This window comes from Meleagris gallopavo, chromosome 3 (assembly GCF_905368555.1).
Source record: "Meleagris gallopavo chromosome 3, MGAL_WU_HG_1.1, whole genome shotgun sequence".
NCBI lineage: Eukaryota > Metazoa > Chordata > Aves > Galliformes > Phasianidae > Meleagris > Meleagris gallopavo.
In genome coordinates this window covers 24,027,811-24,046,583 of record NC_139406.1, presented here as the reverse complement: position 1 = coordinate 24,046,583, position 18,773 = coordinate 24,027,811, and the positions used below count along the sequence as shown (strand labels likewise).

Sequence of the window (18,773 nt, the reverse complement as noted above, 5' to 3'; positions counted from 1 at the left end):
TGGTTCTACGAGAATTCAGCATTACAAAGTCTAAATGTTACATGGGTTTAGGGAGAATAGGGAAGGAAATGTTCTTTCCCAATTTTTTCTTCCCTCTGAATTAAAAGAAATTAAGTCAAAGACTCTTTCTTTGGCTTATTTTACAACATTCAGCTGAAAGCAGACAGATCTCTTCCCTTCTCTAAACTTTGGACTAAAATATCTAAACTCTGCAAGTCTTTGGCTTCCTAGAAAACTCAGTCAAGTGGAAACAAAAAACTCCCAAAGCAACAACAACAAAAACCCAACAAAAAACAATCCCCCAACACATTTATTCTGATTGGTTTCCATGCCATTTCTGACATTTATTTCAAAAGAGTATTGTTGTTTTTCTGAAGTTACTAACCCAAACTAAGTGCCACTACATAAAACTACTGCTTGCTACTCTAAAAGTTTATTTGCTTTTCTTTTTCTTACCTCTGAGAAACTATTCAAACTTCAGTCTTAATAGAAAAATGGATAACATTTCTCCACTGGTTTAATTACATCTTAAGGCTGGATCCATGACATCCAGATTGAAATGAAATCCTTATTCTAAAGAAATGCTGGTAGCAGAAAATATTTCTTGTTACAATGACATCTTAATTTTTTGAGTGATAGCCCTCATGCACAGTTACTATCCAAGAAACACTATTTTCTTTTTTGAATAGCGCATTATTATCTGTCCAAATGTAGTAAAAAGAAACCACAACAGCTTCTAGCTGTTGACATACAAGGACATTTCACAGGAAATACGTCAAAGTTTTCTGTATATTTCTCATTGCACATACTTCGTGAATTCCACAATGGTGCCCTTGTAACATTTCCCTCCCTCTACGTATCAAAAATTTCAAAGAAGTGGAGAAAAATATACCAGTAAAGCTCCAGTTTCTGGCTGCACTGAGAGCACATGTAGAACCTCAAGCTACTGCCTGTGATTTTTCTGAAATCCAATACTTTTGAATGAATACAATGTCATGAGAGATTTAGTTTTTCTAAGAAAACTAAAGATAATAGGGCTCTAAAAATCACAATTTGCATCTTGCACTGCTAGTCAAGACCCACTGTTAAATTTCCATTTCGAGATTCCTCTACATTGCTGCATTTACTCCATTCAAAATTGCATTCCAAAGTAAATGGAATTTCCTCTTTGAGAAGGCTGTAAGATTTAACTCATATCGCTGGCATACTGCTGTTCTGCAGAATTGGGAGCTCTGAGAGTTTAGCTTTCCCATGAAGCCCATGATACCAAGGAAATCAATACCATGTGCACACAGCTCCATTTACCAAAGAAGTTTAAAACGATAGCGAAGCATGCTCATAAATAGTTTATTTTAAAATGATTCTGGAATCTTTCATGTGCTTCATTATCCTTCAGGCTATACTGAAACTGTCAACATAAGAGTGAAAGGCTACCTTCACTATTTTGAATACGTCAGCTGTCACCTATAAGTTCCATCATTCTTTTGCCATCCATCCCATTTCTAATCGCATAGAGGCAATACAATCTATCATAAAAATTTTAGAAAGTTTGATACATAGATTTCTTTTCTGAATTTTTCCCCACAATTAATTTTCCTTACGACAAAAGTAAAACTAGTTCTTCCCTTCACCCTTCCAAAATACTTTTTTTTCTTTTTAGCAATGGAAATGCTATTTCTCATAATGGATTCTCAAAAACCATTTCATAAGCTGATGAAAGCCACATTTAATGTGACATGAAAGCAAAATCTAACCTAAATGTTTCTTTTAAAGTGATGGAAGGGAGATACACATTCATTAACAGACTGATCTTTACATCAAGGAATACGAAACAGAACAGGAATCAGGCTTCCATACTCCCACCTCAATATATTCAATGAAGCTGTTAGCTGCATTATTATGAGGCAAGCCTGGCCTACTAATTAACCTGGTGGGGATTAGAAGCTATTTGGCTCAGTTTCAGTGTACCCACATGCACAACTGATATGATTACAGGCATATAGGGGGTGATAAACAGAGCCCTAAAGGAAAGCACTTCCACCTAGCTGGCCTGAAAACTGAATCAGCAAGTGTCAGTAATTGGAAGGGAAAATCTGAACAGCATGCATTTTGAGAAATCAGCTCTTGAATTGTCCCATGGAGCTCTGTCACATGCCATCATCACCAGCACAGAAGCTCCTATACCATTACACACTGGCAAACCTGAATGCAGTTCCTGCTCAACTCTCAAACCTGTCCTCCCTCTTGCTGTCAGAATTCTGTTTAAATATGCTCTATGCTGTTAATTACTTTAGTGTCATCACTGTTCTGACATCCTCATAAAATGCATAAAAAGTGTAGGCCTGCCCACTGATCATGCAAGAACATTTCACTTAGGACGTCCCCCTGTAAGAAGGCAGCCCTCTTCCTCCTATGCAGCATAACCAAACCACCACGTTTTCTGTTAGCAGGCCCAAGAACCACACCCACATAAAATAACTCACAGATGATCTGACATCCTTCAGAAGGAGCCTATCTGCAGCACTGCTCAGTACAGGAAGAAGCCCTGATGCATGCACAGGGCAGAGACAGGGAGGTAACAGATGGTTGCTGGAGACATGCCATAGGAAATGCAGTGGCTGACAGCAGCTCAGCAGCTCCAGATGAGAACTTTACAGTTTAGGATAAAATTTCATTAAAACAAACGTAGCTGCTGACAAACAGAAAAAAGCATTCCAAAGGGAAGATTAAGTATATGACAGAGATGTCATTGCTCTGCAGAGAAGATTTTACATATTCAAAAGAATTCCTAAGTATGTGACTGGATTTGCCTGCATGCAGGTTTTACAAGTTGGTTACCTGTGGCAAACTCTGCTATGATGTACAAAGACAGAGAGAGATATCACACTCCTTTTCTCAATTTATCTGTAAAATCTACCTAACATCAGACCAGCTGAGGAATCTTTTATGCACCAATTTGTGCACAGTGTTTCATAAGAGATTTCACAACTACTTTGATGCAGAAGAATATGAAATCTTTCCTATTGGAAGCTGTTGGAAGAAATGAAAGAACAATACAGAAAACTCAAAACAGGCCCACAAAGGGAAGCCCCTCACAAAAACCAACTTCCTACAGGGAAAAGGAAAAAAGCATCCATTTTATAGCCATTCCAGACCATAATCTGAAGTATACTAATATGAATACCTATGGAGTTTAGGGATCACATCACAGAAAATGCAGCTTTTATTCAAGAATCATTTGATGCGAAGGACAACTGACTAAAACAGTTTCAACATTGTATATTTTCTGCTACTGTAAACATCATTTACAACAAAATATCCATCATGAGTAGGCCCACATATTCTGACTCTCAGGTTAACTAGCAAGCAGCTAACTAAACGGGTACTCTACTTTTAGAAACATTCAGCTGAAGGTATTGACTCAGAAGGGATTACAGCAATCACACAATTGATCCAGCAGGAAACGAACAACTCCAAATTAGAACAAAAACTGTAGGTTGCTCCAATTAGTCCAAATGAGTATTTTCTTCCTCTCAAAAGGAAATAATCATCCATTACACAGCTGTTATGTGGTTACACTGAACCTAGGCGGTGTTTGGCCAGCTCCTGGTAACCCCACAGGGACTGTATGACATGAGAGTTCACATCTACCATATGTTTCACTGCCCACGTAGGCTAGACTAATGACAAACAAGGGGCTAATTGCTGACCACGTTCACACATCCGGCACATACTCTGAGACTTCCTGCTAACATGGAGATCCCACCTAGATTTTCCTATGCGATCTAGGGTGGCCCAGGCTCACTCTCCGCATTGTCCTGGCAGGTATCTTTTGGGCTTCACTACTGTGGATCCATCCGGGCTTCCCTGAAACGTAGCGGCTCCAGCTCCCACAGCTGACAAGTGACATAAGGCCACTCTGCCACCAGTCACAGCCATGAGCCTTGTTGCACAGGAAGTGGATAGGAGCAGTGGGCCTCCAGTCAGCCATTTCCACACCCAGGCAGCACCATAGGCAGGTCCCCAGCTAATGGAGTGCACCAACTGGCTCACAGGCTCTCCTAGGGCCACAGGCTGCCTCATGGCTAAGGAAAAGTATCATATTCGTTTTCTCTCATTAAATTGCTTTGCTGGTGCTAAGCTCCCAAGTCTTGGACATTGCACCTAATATTTTACACACCAGCTCAGGTTTTAGGCCAGAGGAATCAGCTACAGACCAACATCCTGATTTGAGACACGATAAAAAATAAAATGAAAGCCACATTTTTTCATTGTTCTGACCTAGGTGATTTAAGATCAGTTCATTGCTTTGCATAAATTGTTTCATACGCAAAGGTCGTGATATTCTGCACTTCCACCATCAACAAATTAAGAGCAGGACAATCCTACACTGCAAAACTGTGGAAATAAACTGGTTGAATTTTGGAGGCGTACAGAATTCCTGGCTAGAAAGTGTACTGGTGTTTCTGTATGGATACAGCAAGTACTTTGGAAATGCCAGCACTGAGTTAGATGGCAATGCTCTGAGAGAAGTTATGGAGACTAGATGTTTTGAAGGACAATGGAATTACGTAAAAAACAGCTACAGGCAATTTAGTTTTTGAATCATTCCAAGTCAAAGTGGGAGTCAAGAAAAATGAAAACTACTTATTCTAGTATAAAAAGTTGGAACAAATAAAGCATACTGATCAGCACTGTTTCTCTACTGGAGTAACTAAAATGTTAGTCAGAATTGTCGCAGGAAGTTAGGGGAGCCTCTGTTACTACTAAGAAACAGTTTTACACCTGTGTTGTTAGCATTCACTCCTTTCACATGAACTAACAAACACAATCACTTTCCTTTAGCCACATCAACTGACAGTGCCAAACGTGCAAACTCAAATTCTAAAAGAAAAAAACAAAGCATCAAACAGTATAAAAACAAAAGACAGTCTTCCTCTTCAAAACGTAATGCATGAATCAAATACACCATGTCCTGGTATGGAACAAAGGGATTATCAAACTAACTTGAAAATATTTTTAAAAAGCTGAAAGCTGAATTAATATACCTTATTTTTGAACGTACTTCAAAGTCCTCTTATTGTGTGTCAATGTGCAGATTTTGCATGCTTTTTAAGAAACTTCTTTTACTCTGGCAGAGTTTGCCAAAGTGCATCTTTTCACCACAAGTTCTTCCTTCCTCCAAATTTTTACCTTTGGTGTATCACAAAACCTAGACATTTCATTCCTTCTCCTTTCAGCTAAGAAAACAATTTATTTCCAGGTCATCTGCTCTCCAGTCTCCTCCACTTTTTTGCACAGTAAAGATAAATACAATCCCCTCAAAACTATAGCAGTGAGAGGTAAGCTAAACAGCAAACTGATAGCAGTGGTTTAAAAAAAGCATAAAAAAAATATTCCACAGTAAACCCAGAGACTGGGAGTTTCCCAGGCAACAACGGCTGTAGGATTTCTGTTAGGATCAGTGGTGGCTCTTGGTTCCTAGGAAACCACTAGCTAAATGCTACAAATCGCAATGCATCTCTGTACTGGGTCTGTTCAGTGAGGAAGGAAGACCTCCACGAAGGTAGTGGGGATTGCCAAGAGAATGGCAGTACACTAGGAAGGAAAGGCTAGGAGGTAGACTTCACACCAAGCTCTGATCTTGAGTGAACTGGCAGAGATTGGCCTTCTCTCATCTGAAATAGTCTTCACAGAGCAGATTTTTTTTTTTTTTTTTTAGTCAGATTGTTCAGTTTCCACAGCTACAAAGTTCCACCAGAGCCTAATAAAAATTCTTGACTATTCTTTCTGCTCATCATTTTTCACTAACCTCTACACTTGAAACATGATTTCAGCAAACTTTTGGTTGTATTCTGTTGCAGAAATCCTTTACTCACAATGACGTTTTGTACAAAATGTATTGTTTGTCACTTGTATAAACTGACAACAAATTGGCTTCTGTTTCTTCCTTATTTAATAGCTGTACAAAATAACAATGATATCCAGCCTCAGAAAGCAACAATCTCTGCTCATAAATTTGTGTGGCAGTGTCAAGGATGACTTTTCTTTTTTGAGACAATTTCAGCAAACATGTCCTGATTTTAGCAAGCTTCTTGAAAGCTTTCACAGAATCACAGAATTGTAGGGGTTGGAAGGGACCTCCCATTCATCCTCTCCACCTAATGTATTTCTCTCTCTTCCATCACATTTACCATGGAATCAAGATTATCCTTTGAACTTCAAAGCACCTTAAAACTTGCTCTGAACATCTCTATAAAGAAAAAGATCATTATTATTCATATGGCTGATGAGATGCTCAAGAGCTACTACTGAGAAACTTACCCGGTTTATTGTGCCAGGATATAGTAACAGCTTACATGAGCCCAGAAAAGCCTGAAAGTATGATTCTCTCCCATGTTTTTAATGTCTACTAGGAAGACATGCTTACAACATTTTTTAGCTGTTTCAGTCTGCCATCATAGAAAGGAACCACACAGATTTTGCATCTGTCAAAGTTTGGAAATGAACCACAGTGTATTGAACAAAATGCTTAGCAAACAAAGGCAGAAATTGCACAGGGACATATATTCACTATTAGATGCTCAGATACACCATTCAAGAGACAAAAATGAGCTATGGACAGTATGTGAATGAGGCTCACCGCCCACCTGCTTTTTTCCCCTAGATGAATTAAGACATTAAAAGACACAACAGATTGGAAAAGAAACAGTGAAAAGGACTTTGTTGCTGTTCTTCAAGTGTCAGATCTGCACTATTGCAATGGGGAAAAAAAATTATTTAGGAAGGAGGAGATCTTGGTCTTTCTTTTGTTCTTTCATTTACTCAGCTGTGGATTTATAAACAGTATGTGAATCTCCACCACTTCCTTGTGAATGCCCTGTATCACTGACAAGTACATAAGCAGCCTTTCACTTCTCTTCCTCCAGTACAAAAGAAACAAATTACCTTCTGTTTGAGGCAGAATATTGATAGAACTACACTTTCAAACCAAACAAAAATTTTATCTCTATCTCAAAATTATACCTTCTATATATCCTACATAAATTTCCTACCAAATAAAATGGCTATATATAGCCAATTCTCCTCTGTTGGTGGCTTAGGAACTGTAAGAACTTCAGGACAGACTCATTACTCAAACTACATGGACCAGTCTTCTATGTTACTGTGATACCTAGATTGTGATGTTCTGTGATTACAGTACAGCAGGTTTGTAAATGATAAGATCTTCTTTAACAATAGGATGGCAACAAAAATGGAGTGGCGTTTTGCAGCCAATAATCTTACTAGTTACAGACAAGAACAAGTGGATGCTCGTGCTTCATGAGCTAAAAGCACAGGTACTATTTCTGTAGAGTACACTCCAGGATTTTTTCCTTCAAAGGATTTCCAAGACAAAGGAAGTTGCGAAACAGCATGGGACAATTGCAATATTGAAAAAAAAGCAAATAGACGTGATGCTTTCATGCATACTGAATCAAACCTGCTGCACCAGAGGATGATTTTACTTCTGTCCAGCACTTATCCAGTCATTTTGAGACCAATGCTACGTAAGCAGTGGAAAAACAGATAGAAACTGTCGGTCTACACAGCAGTGTGGCCACACATGATATGTTTTCCAAATTCTGGGCACTATTCCTCTACTTCAAAGTTGACCCAGGTCTGGATCAGTTACCAGCTCACTTATTTTGCTCTATCCAAGTTGGATCTGAATACTCTTAAAGAAAGTCTTCTCCAGCCAAAGGTTTCCAGCCAAAGCAGTCTTCTGAAATTCCAAATTAAGACTGTGACAATTCATGATCTCCACCTCAACTACTTTAAATAAGCAGGCTTCAACCTTATTTATGTACAACAGAAAGGGGAAAAAAATCTCTGCATACTTTATATGATTTTTCATCTTTTCTCAAAGCTACTATGCACACTAAGGATCTGTATGAAGAAGTGATATTTTCTCTGGACTTGCTTTACTTGAATCTCCTGTATTTTGTGCTGTTTTGAAATTCTGATTTTATTTTCTTTTTAAGGTCAGTTTTTCAGAGAGGAAGCACAATTATTTTTTTTTTTTTATGTAGGGGAAAATAAACCAGATATTTATTAGCTGAATAAATAAAAGATATCTAACCAGATTAAGGACTTCTTAGTAGGATGTTAGCAGGACCTCAGAATTTGAAGCATTCAATTTCTCAAGGTATGTCCACACTGCCAAACATACATGTGCTCAGATCCACTAGAAATATGCTTCCCATGGCTTCCTCACTACCAACATCTTTGGAGAATTTCCCTTTCCACTTTACCCCTAATATCAGATGAGGGTAAGAGAGACCTTCGAAAACTTGTGGGTGAAGAGATCTGCCCATCACATCGTATCACAGGGAACCAGGGAGGTGAATCTGCAATCTTTGTTCTGTCACATTCAGATCATGAATATTAACTTCATCCCTCCACCTCTTCGGTTAAAGAACTATGCTCTGGTTCCCTAAGTCCTTGCCCACTCCCACCGTAGATATGCTCTCTGTCTTCCCAAAATGTTTTAATATAATACAAATCGTTTAGTATCAGAGATACAGCACATGATAATTTAGTCCTAAAGGCTTTAACCTGGAATGTGGCAGACCTGTCCTTGTTTGGATAAGTAAGTGCTACAAGCCACATGCCAGCAGGAAGGACAGAGTCCAACCAACACCTCCAGCAGCCTGTTGGATTCTGAGAACCCCAGCCCACATCTCAGCTCTGAACAGAGCAGGACAGCACACTGTTGTCATCAGCTGTTCCAAGGTCACTTCTCCTTCAACTGAAGCTCCTTTCTGCAGGTGATATCCTCTCCTAAGGAACCTACCAGACACATTCTCACAAACATCCAATCTCCCACACATGCAGGTTTACACTTATTTTCCCACCTTGTTATACCATTCTACTGCCCAGCTGCTATACAGTTTATAGCAGACTAACACTATTTCAGTGCCGAGAACACTTGGAACAAAGCAAGATTAAATATATGGTAAAGACTCCTGCAAAAACATTCAGCCTTTAACACAGTATGTTCCAAACTGTGTGTACTGATCCCATACGCAATTTTACTGGAATACAGAAGTTAACTAAAACTTATTCTATTTCTTTGACTTCTCTGGCAGAAAAAGCTTTCTAGCTTGCATTTTGAAAACACAGCACATTTAAATAAAAAAAAAAGCAACAAAAAAAACTCACATCAATGAAACACCAAAAAAAATAGAAAACAGAAAAACAAGGAGTTTTGAAATTAGTAGTCCATACAGAATGTTCTGATCAATTTATTTCCTTTTATAAGTGGTAAGAAAGCCAACTTTTAAGTTTAGACCGCCAGAACTCTCATTTTCTGCTATGGAAGAAATTACAGCCAGCAGAAATCATGAGGTGCAATGTTGACTCCAAATGCACAGAATGAAGCAGAAACATCTCTGGGCATTACAGCTCAAGCGTGCAATACCTGGAAAGCTCCATCACTATGCTGACCTAAGCACAGACTGCTGTAAAAGGAAGAGCTGCTGTGAGACAGCTGGATTTAGAAATGTTCGTTTCTTCTTTATTTGCAACACAATTCCACTGCTTGTGGTGATGTTTTGTTATTGCTGCAGACTGCACTATGGTAAAGAATGAACCTCTTACAATTGCATTCACCAAATTAGCCAGTTTCTTCAGAAGAAATGGTTATAAGGGGTCTGAAACATGTATGAACAGGAGTCACAAAACAACACAAGCATTGTTAGCTCAACCCATCAAACCAGACACAGGCCCATTCATAAATAAGCAAAGCCAGTTACTACCAAATATCACTGATACGTATTAATCTGAAAGACATTTCGGTGTAGAAATTGGAAGGCACACAGACTGATAATTGCATACTGACGCTTCAATTTCCAGGGCATTCCAGTTGCCCCATGTTCTACAGATGGGCAAACCTTAAAGAATTTTTTGAAATTTAAAGGACAGACAAATCTTTCTTAAATAAAAGCAGGGCAGAAAAATATTACAAGCACATATTTCCAACACTTCAAAACACCCACAACTTTTCTTGTTTACAGTTCAACAAGAAATAAAACCAAGACAATACTAAGAAAACAAATACTGTTATTTTGCACCCTTCCTTTACACCACGTTTTCATATAAGAAATTATGGCATGAAACAGTTCACGTCAGCTACACTTCAAACTTCTGTTCTTCTTCTAACAGCAATCAAACAAAAAATAATCAACTTGTAAATAAATTGTCTGATGTTCAACTTGTTTTTTTCCATACACATAACTTAATTTTCATTATTGACATGCAGAGAGAAAAGGGCTTTCCTTTCCTTTCTAATTAAGGCAAAGCACCAGACTGACAGAATACATGTATGTAGTTTTCACCATCTTCACCATGTCATTCACCAGCTAGCAGCCTGAGTAAGTTAAAAAATACCTATTACCACAAACCTGATAATTATTCTTTTGCTTTTTAGAAATAGATGCTAAACTTTAAGATAATGAATATTAAACCATATTTTATGAGAGCTGAATGATGGAGAACAGATGCTGAGTTAAAAATTAATTTGCAAAGTGTCAGCTCAGAACATATATGTAAAACTGTAGTGTTTGCTATTCAAACTACATGCTGAAAACAATGGAAGAAGTTGTCTATTTCTGCAGTGCCTGCCAACCATTTTTCCTGGACTTCATACGGAAATCTCATCTAAACTTAAGAGTCCAGAAAATAGCATTCAGTTTTAGAAACTCTAATGGCTTATTATTCTCTTCTGGGCATCTATTTTCCATCTTGAACTGACTGACATATAGCAAATGCTATTCAAAAGCCTGTAATTAATTTATTTTTGTCTCACAGTTTGCTCTTCCAGTAAACCTTTGTTTGGACCTCTGGTGGAAAGGTTGACTGTGTCTGAAAATTATGCCTGCCACTCTGTAACCACTCATCTAAGTCATTTTAAAAATGAAAAACAAGCAAGCAAATCACAAAAAGCAGCAATATCTCTGTAAAGAAGCTCAAGATTTATCAGTCGCTCAAGTCCATTTACTGGGTAACAAGATTCTTTCTTTTTGCTATGCATGATATAAATCCTTCGAGGAATACAATGAAACTTGACACTATTGCAATTTTTTTGTGTATTTGAAAAAATTTTCTGGTTTTCCTAATTATAGCCACTCATTTTATCTCCTATATGCTATACTATATAAATTCTGTCTTTCCTTAAAAATTCAAGCACCTGCAAAATCTTCTGTTCTCTCCTTTCCAAACCTGCCACTTATATGAAGTTTCGTACTTTATCCATATAAATCAGCCATCTCCTAACCACTTTTGTTTCTTTTCTCTGAACACCTTCCAATCTTTCAAAGTCTTTCCAGTATCTGAATGATCAACGATAGTTACAGTCCACAAGTAGTCTCACAAACTGGTCTGCCAAGGCAGACTATAGCTGCTGCAGACTGAGCTGACAACAAAATAATCAATAGTCCTCCTGAAAAACTTGCTGACTTTATAAAACTCTATAAAAAGTATTCTCTGCCAACACGTAGGAGCAGCATCATTAAGTAATGGACACCCCACAATCTCATTCATTTGATGCATAGACCATGATTTATATAATGCAAACCTCTTTTAGAGAAGTGGTGAAAAGTCCGAGTCCATTTAGCAGTGATCATAGCAAAACAGCATTTAATGACTGCCTCTAAGAGTTTATGAAGTTCAATTTAACCTGGATGTCTATATGCTGCTACTTTTCCTACAAAAATCAATACTCATGAATGCACAACTATTCACAGTAGGAGAATGAAAAAACAGCCAAATGAGAAGTCTGCAAGAGAAAACCTTCTTTTATAAGCTCATTTCATAGATGGTAACTGAATATCAGTTTCAAAGTGATTGCAGAGCAACTCAGAGATGACCTTTTATTTTACACAGACATAATATCTAGCACCTGTAGAGATACTACAAATACGTTTCCTGTATGTCAGCAAGAGTGCCATCATGCAGCTCTTAAGAACATTTCACATGGATTACAGTCATTTTTTTTGTGCTCTCCTAAAGCAATTTTCCTTCAAGTTTGAAAGCGAGATATTTACAAAAGGAAATCCTTTTTTCTTCTGCTAGCTTTTATATTCTGGAATACAAACATATCAAAACACTGAGTTTTTATTAAAAAGACTATTCCCCTCCGGTTACCAATATTCTTCTGATGTGCCATAAAATTTAGCTGCTATTGGGTACTTGGTTAGAAAGAACTTCCCTCATGCTAAACAAGTAGAGATATCAGATTGTGAATACTGGTTTTTTAATGCTGCAAGAAAAGTCTTTACAAATTTTTACTTAGCATTTCCACCAATTTGGAGGGGTGCAAATTTTTGGGTCCACTTATGTATTACATGTAACAAATTGATAAGCAGTTCATACCATCTACCACAGGAAAAAAAAATTGTATGAACTGGCATTTTTGATAGGTTTAAACTTCAGTCACAAAAACAAACAAACAAACAAACAAACCTGTTCTCTTTTCCATCAGAAAATTAAAGAAAATTACTAAGTGCATCAATGATTTCAGTCAGCATCTGCACTACTGTTATCATGGAAGTCAAAGCATATGCCAGAAAATTCCCTAAACTGTTTCTGCGTCCACTGGACATATGAATGGCTATAAAATTTACCTCTTGTGTCTTCCCTAGGCACATGAGCACATCACAACCGTATTGCTATTGGGTGTGACTAAGTTGTAATAGGCACTGAAAGAGCATGCAATGTAAAAATCATTTATAGAAAGCTGTAGCACATACATTCTGCTATCACGTACTGGTATTAGAAGCTTGCATAAGACACAGGGTGAAGCACAAACCTGGCCATAGGCTGTTTTACATCGCTCAGTCTCATTACCTGATACCAGAATATCCTTCTGTGAATATTAACCACAGAAAAACCAACAACTGTAACAACTCCTGCCCAAGCAGTACCTTGAAAGTTTAGTTCACAACTGTTAGAATCGAAAGTCATACCACCACTTCCATTTTCAGAGAAAATTACTTTCCAGAAGATTTGGAGGGGTGGGACTATTGAAAGCAGGCTAGATGTGTATGTATCCAAGACCACATCTGTCATTTCATTTTTAAGAAGAGCTCATGAGAGCCTGTCCAAGGTAAAGCATCAGAATAAAAGTGTTATACAAAAAGTTTTATACTTACCATCAGGTTTCGGGTCGTGGGATTTTGTTGGTGATATTCAACAGCAGAAATACACAAAGCAAACTGCAATTTCAAACCTCTGCATGAGCAAGAAATAGTAGACAATTAAGGTTTCACCCACCTGGGATCTTTCTGAATGCTATCAATGGAAGGTGACCTAGCCAAGGTCCCCTCAGGTGGGATGGCTGGCCCAGATTTGCTGTATGGTGATTCAACAGAAGGACAATACTGCAGCTGTCGGTAGGGGTCTGCGTAATTGGAGGCTGGGCCTGCAGCATAGCTGGCCCTCTGGAAGGTCGCGGTTGCGTTCTGTGTGCCGTGTTGACTGCCTGTGCGCTGTAAGGGTACGGAGTCGACACCAGGGGAAGATGGGGCTACGACAGGAAAGTAGGGACAAAGTAAAAAATTGAGGACCTGTTCACAGAAATGGTTAACCAGGTCTAGGCAGAGGAAAAAAAAACACACACATATAAAACAGGGGTTCAAAAAGAACGAGAAAAAAAACAAAACAAAGAACATTGTCATTTTCAAAACCACTGAAGTAAGTAACTGTCAAATGAATTTCTAAATGTCACTCCACTTCTAGACTAGGGGGCCTTTACTTCAGCTAAACAGACTGCAGCAATGCTTTTCACTTGGTGTTTTACTTGCACTAACCTGGGACAAAAAGTGCATAAAAAGCATAGGACTCATCACAGTAGGATTTACAAACACCATCAAATGGTTTTTGCAGCCTTTCAAGAGGTGAGCAGAAGAAACGGCCTCCTGAGCCTGATTTAACAAGCTATGCTGTACTGTTCCTTGGCAAAAGAAATTGCCACGGCCAGCTGGAATTGATATTCCTGGTGTCTGTGCAAAAGGTAAAACCAGATACCAGCCACTGACTGTTACTGTGTAAACTTCTGTAACCTTCCCCTCCTCCCCACCCCGTATTTCACCATATAAAAGACTTCCAGGAATGCTACCCCTACCTGAGTCTGAAAGAGAGCCAGGTACAAAGAGGCCAACAGATATCTTAATGCATACCGATAGGGGCTGTACACCAAGTTAAAGATTATTATATTATCAGTTCTGAGCGGCCTACTTACACAATTAAACTGATCTAATGCTTTTTCATCTAAAAAAATCTTACTAAATCCCCTCATAGCCCATTATCTTTCTGTTATGCAGCAGTGTAATAGGAATATGGTCAACTTTGAGATTCTTACTAAATATACAATACTTTTAAACCAAAGTCCAAATATAGGCAATTGGCTTTGCACTGTAAGGGCTAGAGAAGCAACACCCACATAATCTTCAGCCTGAAAAGAAATACAAATTAAAAGCTGGCTTGGACTGCTTACAATGACAAGTGAATTCTTCATGGGTCCCATTTCCCCCACATTTGCAAGCAGGAATGGGCCTGGGTTCAGGACTATTTTTTGCTGAGCCAAATTCATACACGAAATTGTAGGCAAAATTGCATATTCCTATGTTAGATATTCATAAAGTATTTCCCAGTCCTTTTTTAATTAACATTTACATTGACGCTTCAGGAAAGTAAACATTTTTGGCATGTTGTAGATCCATTAAAGGGAAAATTCTTAAAATCCCTTTCAGTGTCAGCAAATGAAATAGACAGAGCTTAAAAAACAATTACTGCAATTTTGTCTGAGCTACTATTTGTCAAAATTTACAGTTTATGAACATTTCAAATTTGTTTCAAATTTGTATCAAATTCTGCCTTATTTTCATTTTTCCTGATTCTGAAGCATATTGCTCCACAATAACAACTACTATCTTATAGCACTGTTACAAGCACAAAAAAGTGGAATTACCTTGATGTAAATTTTCAGCAAGATTTTCTAAGTACTGTTCTTAATTGTTAGCAAATAATTCCTCATGAAATGAGGAATAAGACACATACAGACCTTTCTGTAAATCTGCATCAGTTAAAATGAAAGAACAATATTAGCATACCAGAACATCTCATGCACAAACCATGCTAAATTGGTTAAAAATTAAAAAAGTAATGTGTTATGAAGACACAAAACATCACTTTTTAACAGAAAATAGACTTAATTCAAACTGAACATTTGGTGCCTTATGAGGAAAAAAAAGTGAAAAAGCAAGTCAGAGAATATTCTAGAAATATTTTTAAGAGGGAGAGAAAAGTGGGGTTGTACACTGATATAGCTTGCTTTTAAGTATTGTCAGTATGCAGAACATCCTGCTAGCTGTTGATACAACGCAGGGAGGATTGCATAAAAATCCTACAATGCTAATAGTGCTGAAAATAACAGCTACATTGTAACATACAATGGAATATTTTGCAAAGAAATGTATTTACTTCTCAAGGCAGCTCAATGGAAAACATGTTTGTTTTTAAACTCTTTGAGAACTTTTATTTCCATTTTCCCCTTTGCCTTGTTATCAAAATAAGTACTCACTTACATGAACGGAAACTGTCACTCTAACACCTATGTGCTTTTTGAGTAACTGATTTATTTCTCAAATTATCTTCCTAAAAGAGACTTACATCCTTTCAAATTTTATCACAATGAGCACAGACCTACCAGAGTTAGAGTAGAAAAATGGAGTAAGTCTATGACTTAGCTAAACATTCATTTCTCAGCTTGTTTGTCCAGTGTTAGGCCAATTAAGTGTAAAAAAAAACAAAAAAAACACCACACAATCCGACAAACCAAATGCAAAAAAGAGCAAAAACACAAAAAGCCCCACTCACTTTAGAGTAACTTCTACATTTAACTGGAGTAGAATCACTACCATTGACTGTAAAACTCGAATAGACATTTTTACATGAATAGTTTCAAGTCAAACTGAAGCAAAGCCACCTTCTACCAACCCATTACAATTGCTTAAGTTAAATTCTTTTAGCAGCTAGCTTTATTGATTGACAATAAGCCTATTAAGCATAGTGCTAAATGAGAAATCCCTGTGATTTAGCTCTTTAAACACCAAAGTCATAGTTATTATGCCTATTAAACAATAAAGTTCAGAAATCCATTTGTTTCACCAGGCAACGTTAAATCACAGGGCACGCTGAGCAGACCAGAAAGTGTTCGTGTACCAGACACATCTGAAGATGACAATGCAACCTTGTAGTGTGCTTTTAAAACAAATTCACTTACCTGTTCCTCCAACTTTCATATTTGACTTCTCACAAATCAAAAGTCAGACACAGCAGTAACCGTACAGCTACCACGATACACAGGTAGCCTCCTGTCATGCTACCTGGACAAGGATCAGGGCTTTGATCCAACAAAAGAAGAGAGAAGGAGGGGAACGTGTGCTGCAGCAGAAACGTGCTAGCCCTCAGGCTAACTTCCCTGGAACCTGGCCCATTCAAAACAGGAACGTGGTTGCCTTTGGTGCAGGATACAAAGCTTGAGTTTAGGTTTAACACCAAGGAAGTCTTCTGTAGCTCAGGCACTTCACTATGAAGTTTCTTATTATCAAGAAAGACAGCCAAATTTCTTCCAATTCTCATTTTGTTTTCCATTGTGTTCTCCCTCACTTCTATGTGTTTTGTTTAGTTGCTGATCTTGCAAAACTTTAGTGTCCAAATTCCATTCTATTCAATTGCCTGAGTTTATCTTCAGACAGAAGGGAGATAAAGAATTTGTAGACAAGTCTTCCCCTTGCATCCTCATAAGACAGCATCTTCTCCATCCAGCCAACCTTTGCTCTCAGCACTTCCGCTTTTTAGGGCTTCCAGAATTGCACTGAACTCCACATAACTGGAGAAGCCTCTTTCCCTTTATTGCCTCCATGTCCTCTCCCTCTCTCAGCTGTTTCTAGTTAGGCTCTTTCTGCCAGGCCCCAACCTTCTCCAGATGCTTTCATTCTGTGTATGTCAAGAGAGTTGCAACCTCCTCCCCTCCACTCAGTTCCCACACACCCAGCTTGCTGCTTTCAATGGGCAGAGCATAGCAAACCACTACACTCTGCTGTATCAGCCATCTCCTACTGGAGGAACATAACACACAGTACGTGGGAAATGCAAGCAAAGGGAAAACAGAACAATTCAGAAACAGGTCGCTTTTCCACCCATAAACATGCTACAGTTTTGTCAAGTACTGGCTATACTTGGCTATCACACCTACTTGTAATTAATGCGTCTAAATACTGTTACAAGCATGTATTCTAATTATTATTCTTTTTAATATGTCTTAATAAATTTCCAATTACATGGTAAGAAGGAAGAATTTACCAAAGTCACTGTGATATCACTCCTCCAGATGGTATCACAGGAGATGTTAGTTGTTCATATTTTCCTATCCCAGAGACGACACTACAGTTCCTTGGGAAATACTCAATACTATTCTAGCATAATCCAAAAGGCCATTCCTGTTACTGTCAGCTGCAAAGAACATGCCACTGTTTTGTGGGGGAACAATGCCTTGCTTCGTAGAATCCAAGGAAACGTAACTTGTGCTCTCCGGATGGTCGTGAATAATAATAAATCCTGTTCCAATGCAAACAGCGATGATCTTTGGAGACTGAAGAACCGAAAGCGGTATCTGCATTTATGCATTCTTTCACTTCAATTTTCTAAGACGACTTTTTAGATCTGACATTAATTGTTTTAAGGCTGAGTATTCCTTCGCTTAGAAAGTTGATGTCCCTTCACTGATTTGGCATTACAAAAAAACCAAGAAACTACTACTTTTCTAAGCTATGTCTCTATCATCAGAACAACCAGTATCTGTTCACATTGAAAGATCTATTTGTCTATATTATCCCACATCAGCTTGCACATCTTCACACTGTCTTTTTTGCTTTTGTGCTTTTTTTTTTTTTTTAATGTTTCCTTTCAGTGAACAACTCCACTAGAGGAAGAAGTACTCTTACTGCCTTACTCTTAGCACATAGAATAATTTTCTTAGCTACCAATTTAGACTTGGCATTTCGTTACTAGTAATCATTTTATGTACAGGTTCACATGTGCAATTAGCTGGCAATCTGAAGTCACCCATTCCCATTAGTTTGTAATAACAACAAACACATACCTTAAGAATAAAGACATCTACAAGGCTATGTGCCCCTCTGACAAATTTTGATAAAGAAATAGGCAGACAAGCAATTCTGTGAACTTCAATACTAACAATATTATAATCTCAATGATTTACATTTCAGTTTAATTCACATGCACCTAAAATGTTCTAAATCAGTGCTTATTTGTAGCGTTATTTGAAGTGATCAGTGAAGCCTAATAGTCAAAACTTGAACATAACATTTTCCTAAGCCAAGGAATGTTGGTGGCTTCACTGCTGCACTCAACCTTACATGTACATCCACAGCACACACAGACTTTGAGAACTCTATACGCTTTCCTCCAATTGTCTTTCATCATCAGGTTTAAAAGTTACAGGTTGCCCATCACAATAACACAGCCTGCATCTCAAAAGTGTGTTATCCTAAAGCATTTTGAGATCTGTGCATTTTTCTGAGGGGACACAAAGATTTTACGCAGATACTCAGAATCTCCCAGCAACTACATATTTTAAATTACTTCAGATTCTCAGCTCTCTGCCTCAAGAGAGAAGCAACTGCCTTTTTTGCAGGGCAGAAGCCATG

General features: G+C 38.0%; 1 protein-coding gene across 7 annotated transcripts in view; it reads right to left on the bottom strand.

The window, feature by feature from the left end:
- Positions 1 to 18,773, bottom strand: part of CTNND2 (catenin delta 2) — a 625,555-nt gene that overhangs the window by 222,108 nt on the left and 384,674 nt on the right. For all 7 annotated transcript variants that reach the window (XM_085220451.1, XM_085220452.1, XM_085220453.1 and 4 more), the window contains one exon: positions 13,315 to 13,567. In XM_085220451.1, the coding sequence (XP_085076577.1) occupies positions 13,315 to 13,567 (253 nt within the window). The remainder of the gene's footprint in view (positions 1 to 13,314; positions 13,568 to 18,773) is intronic.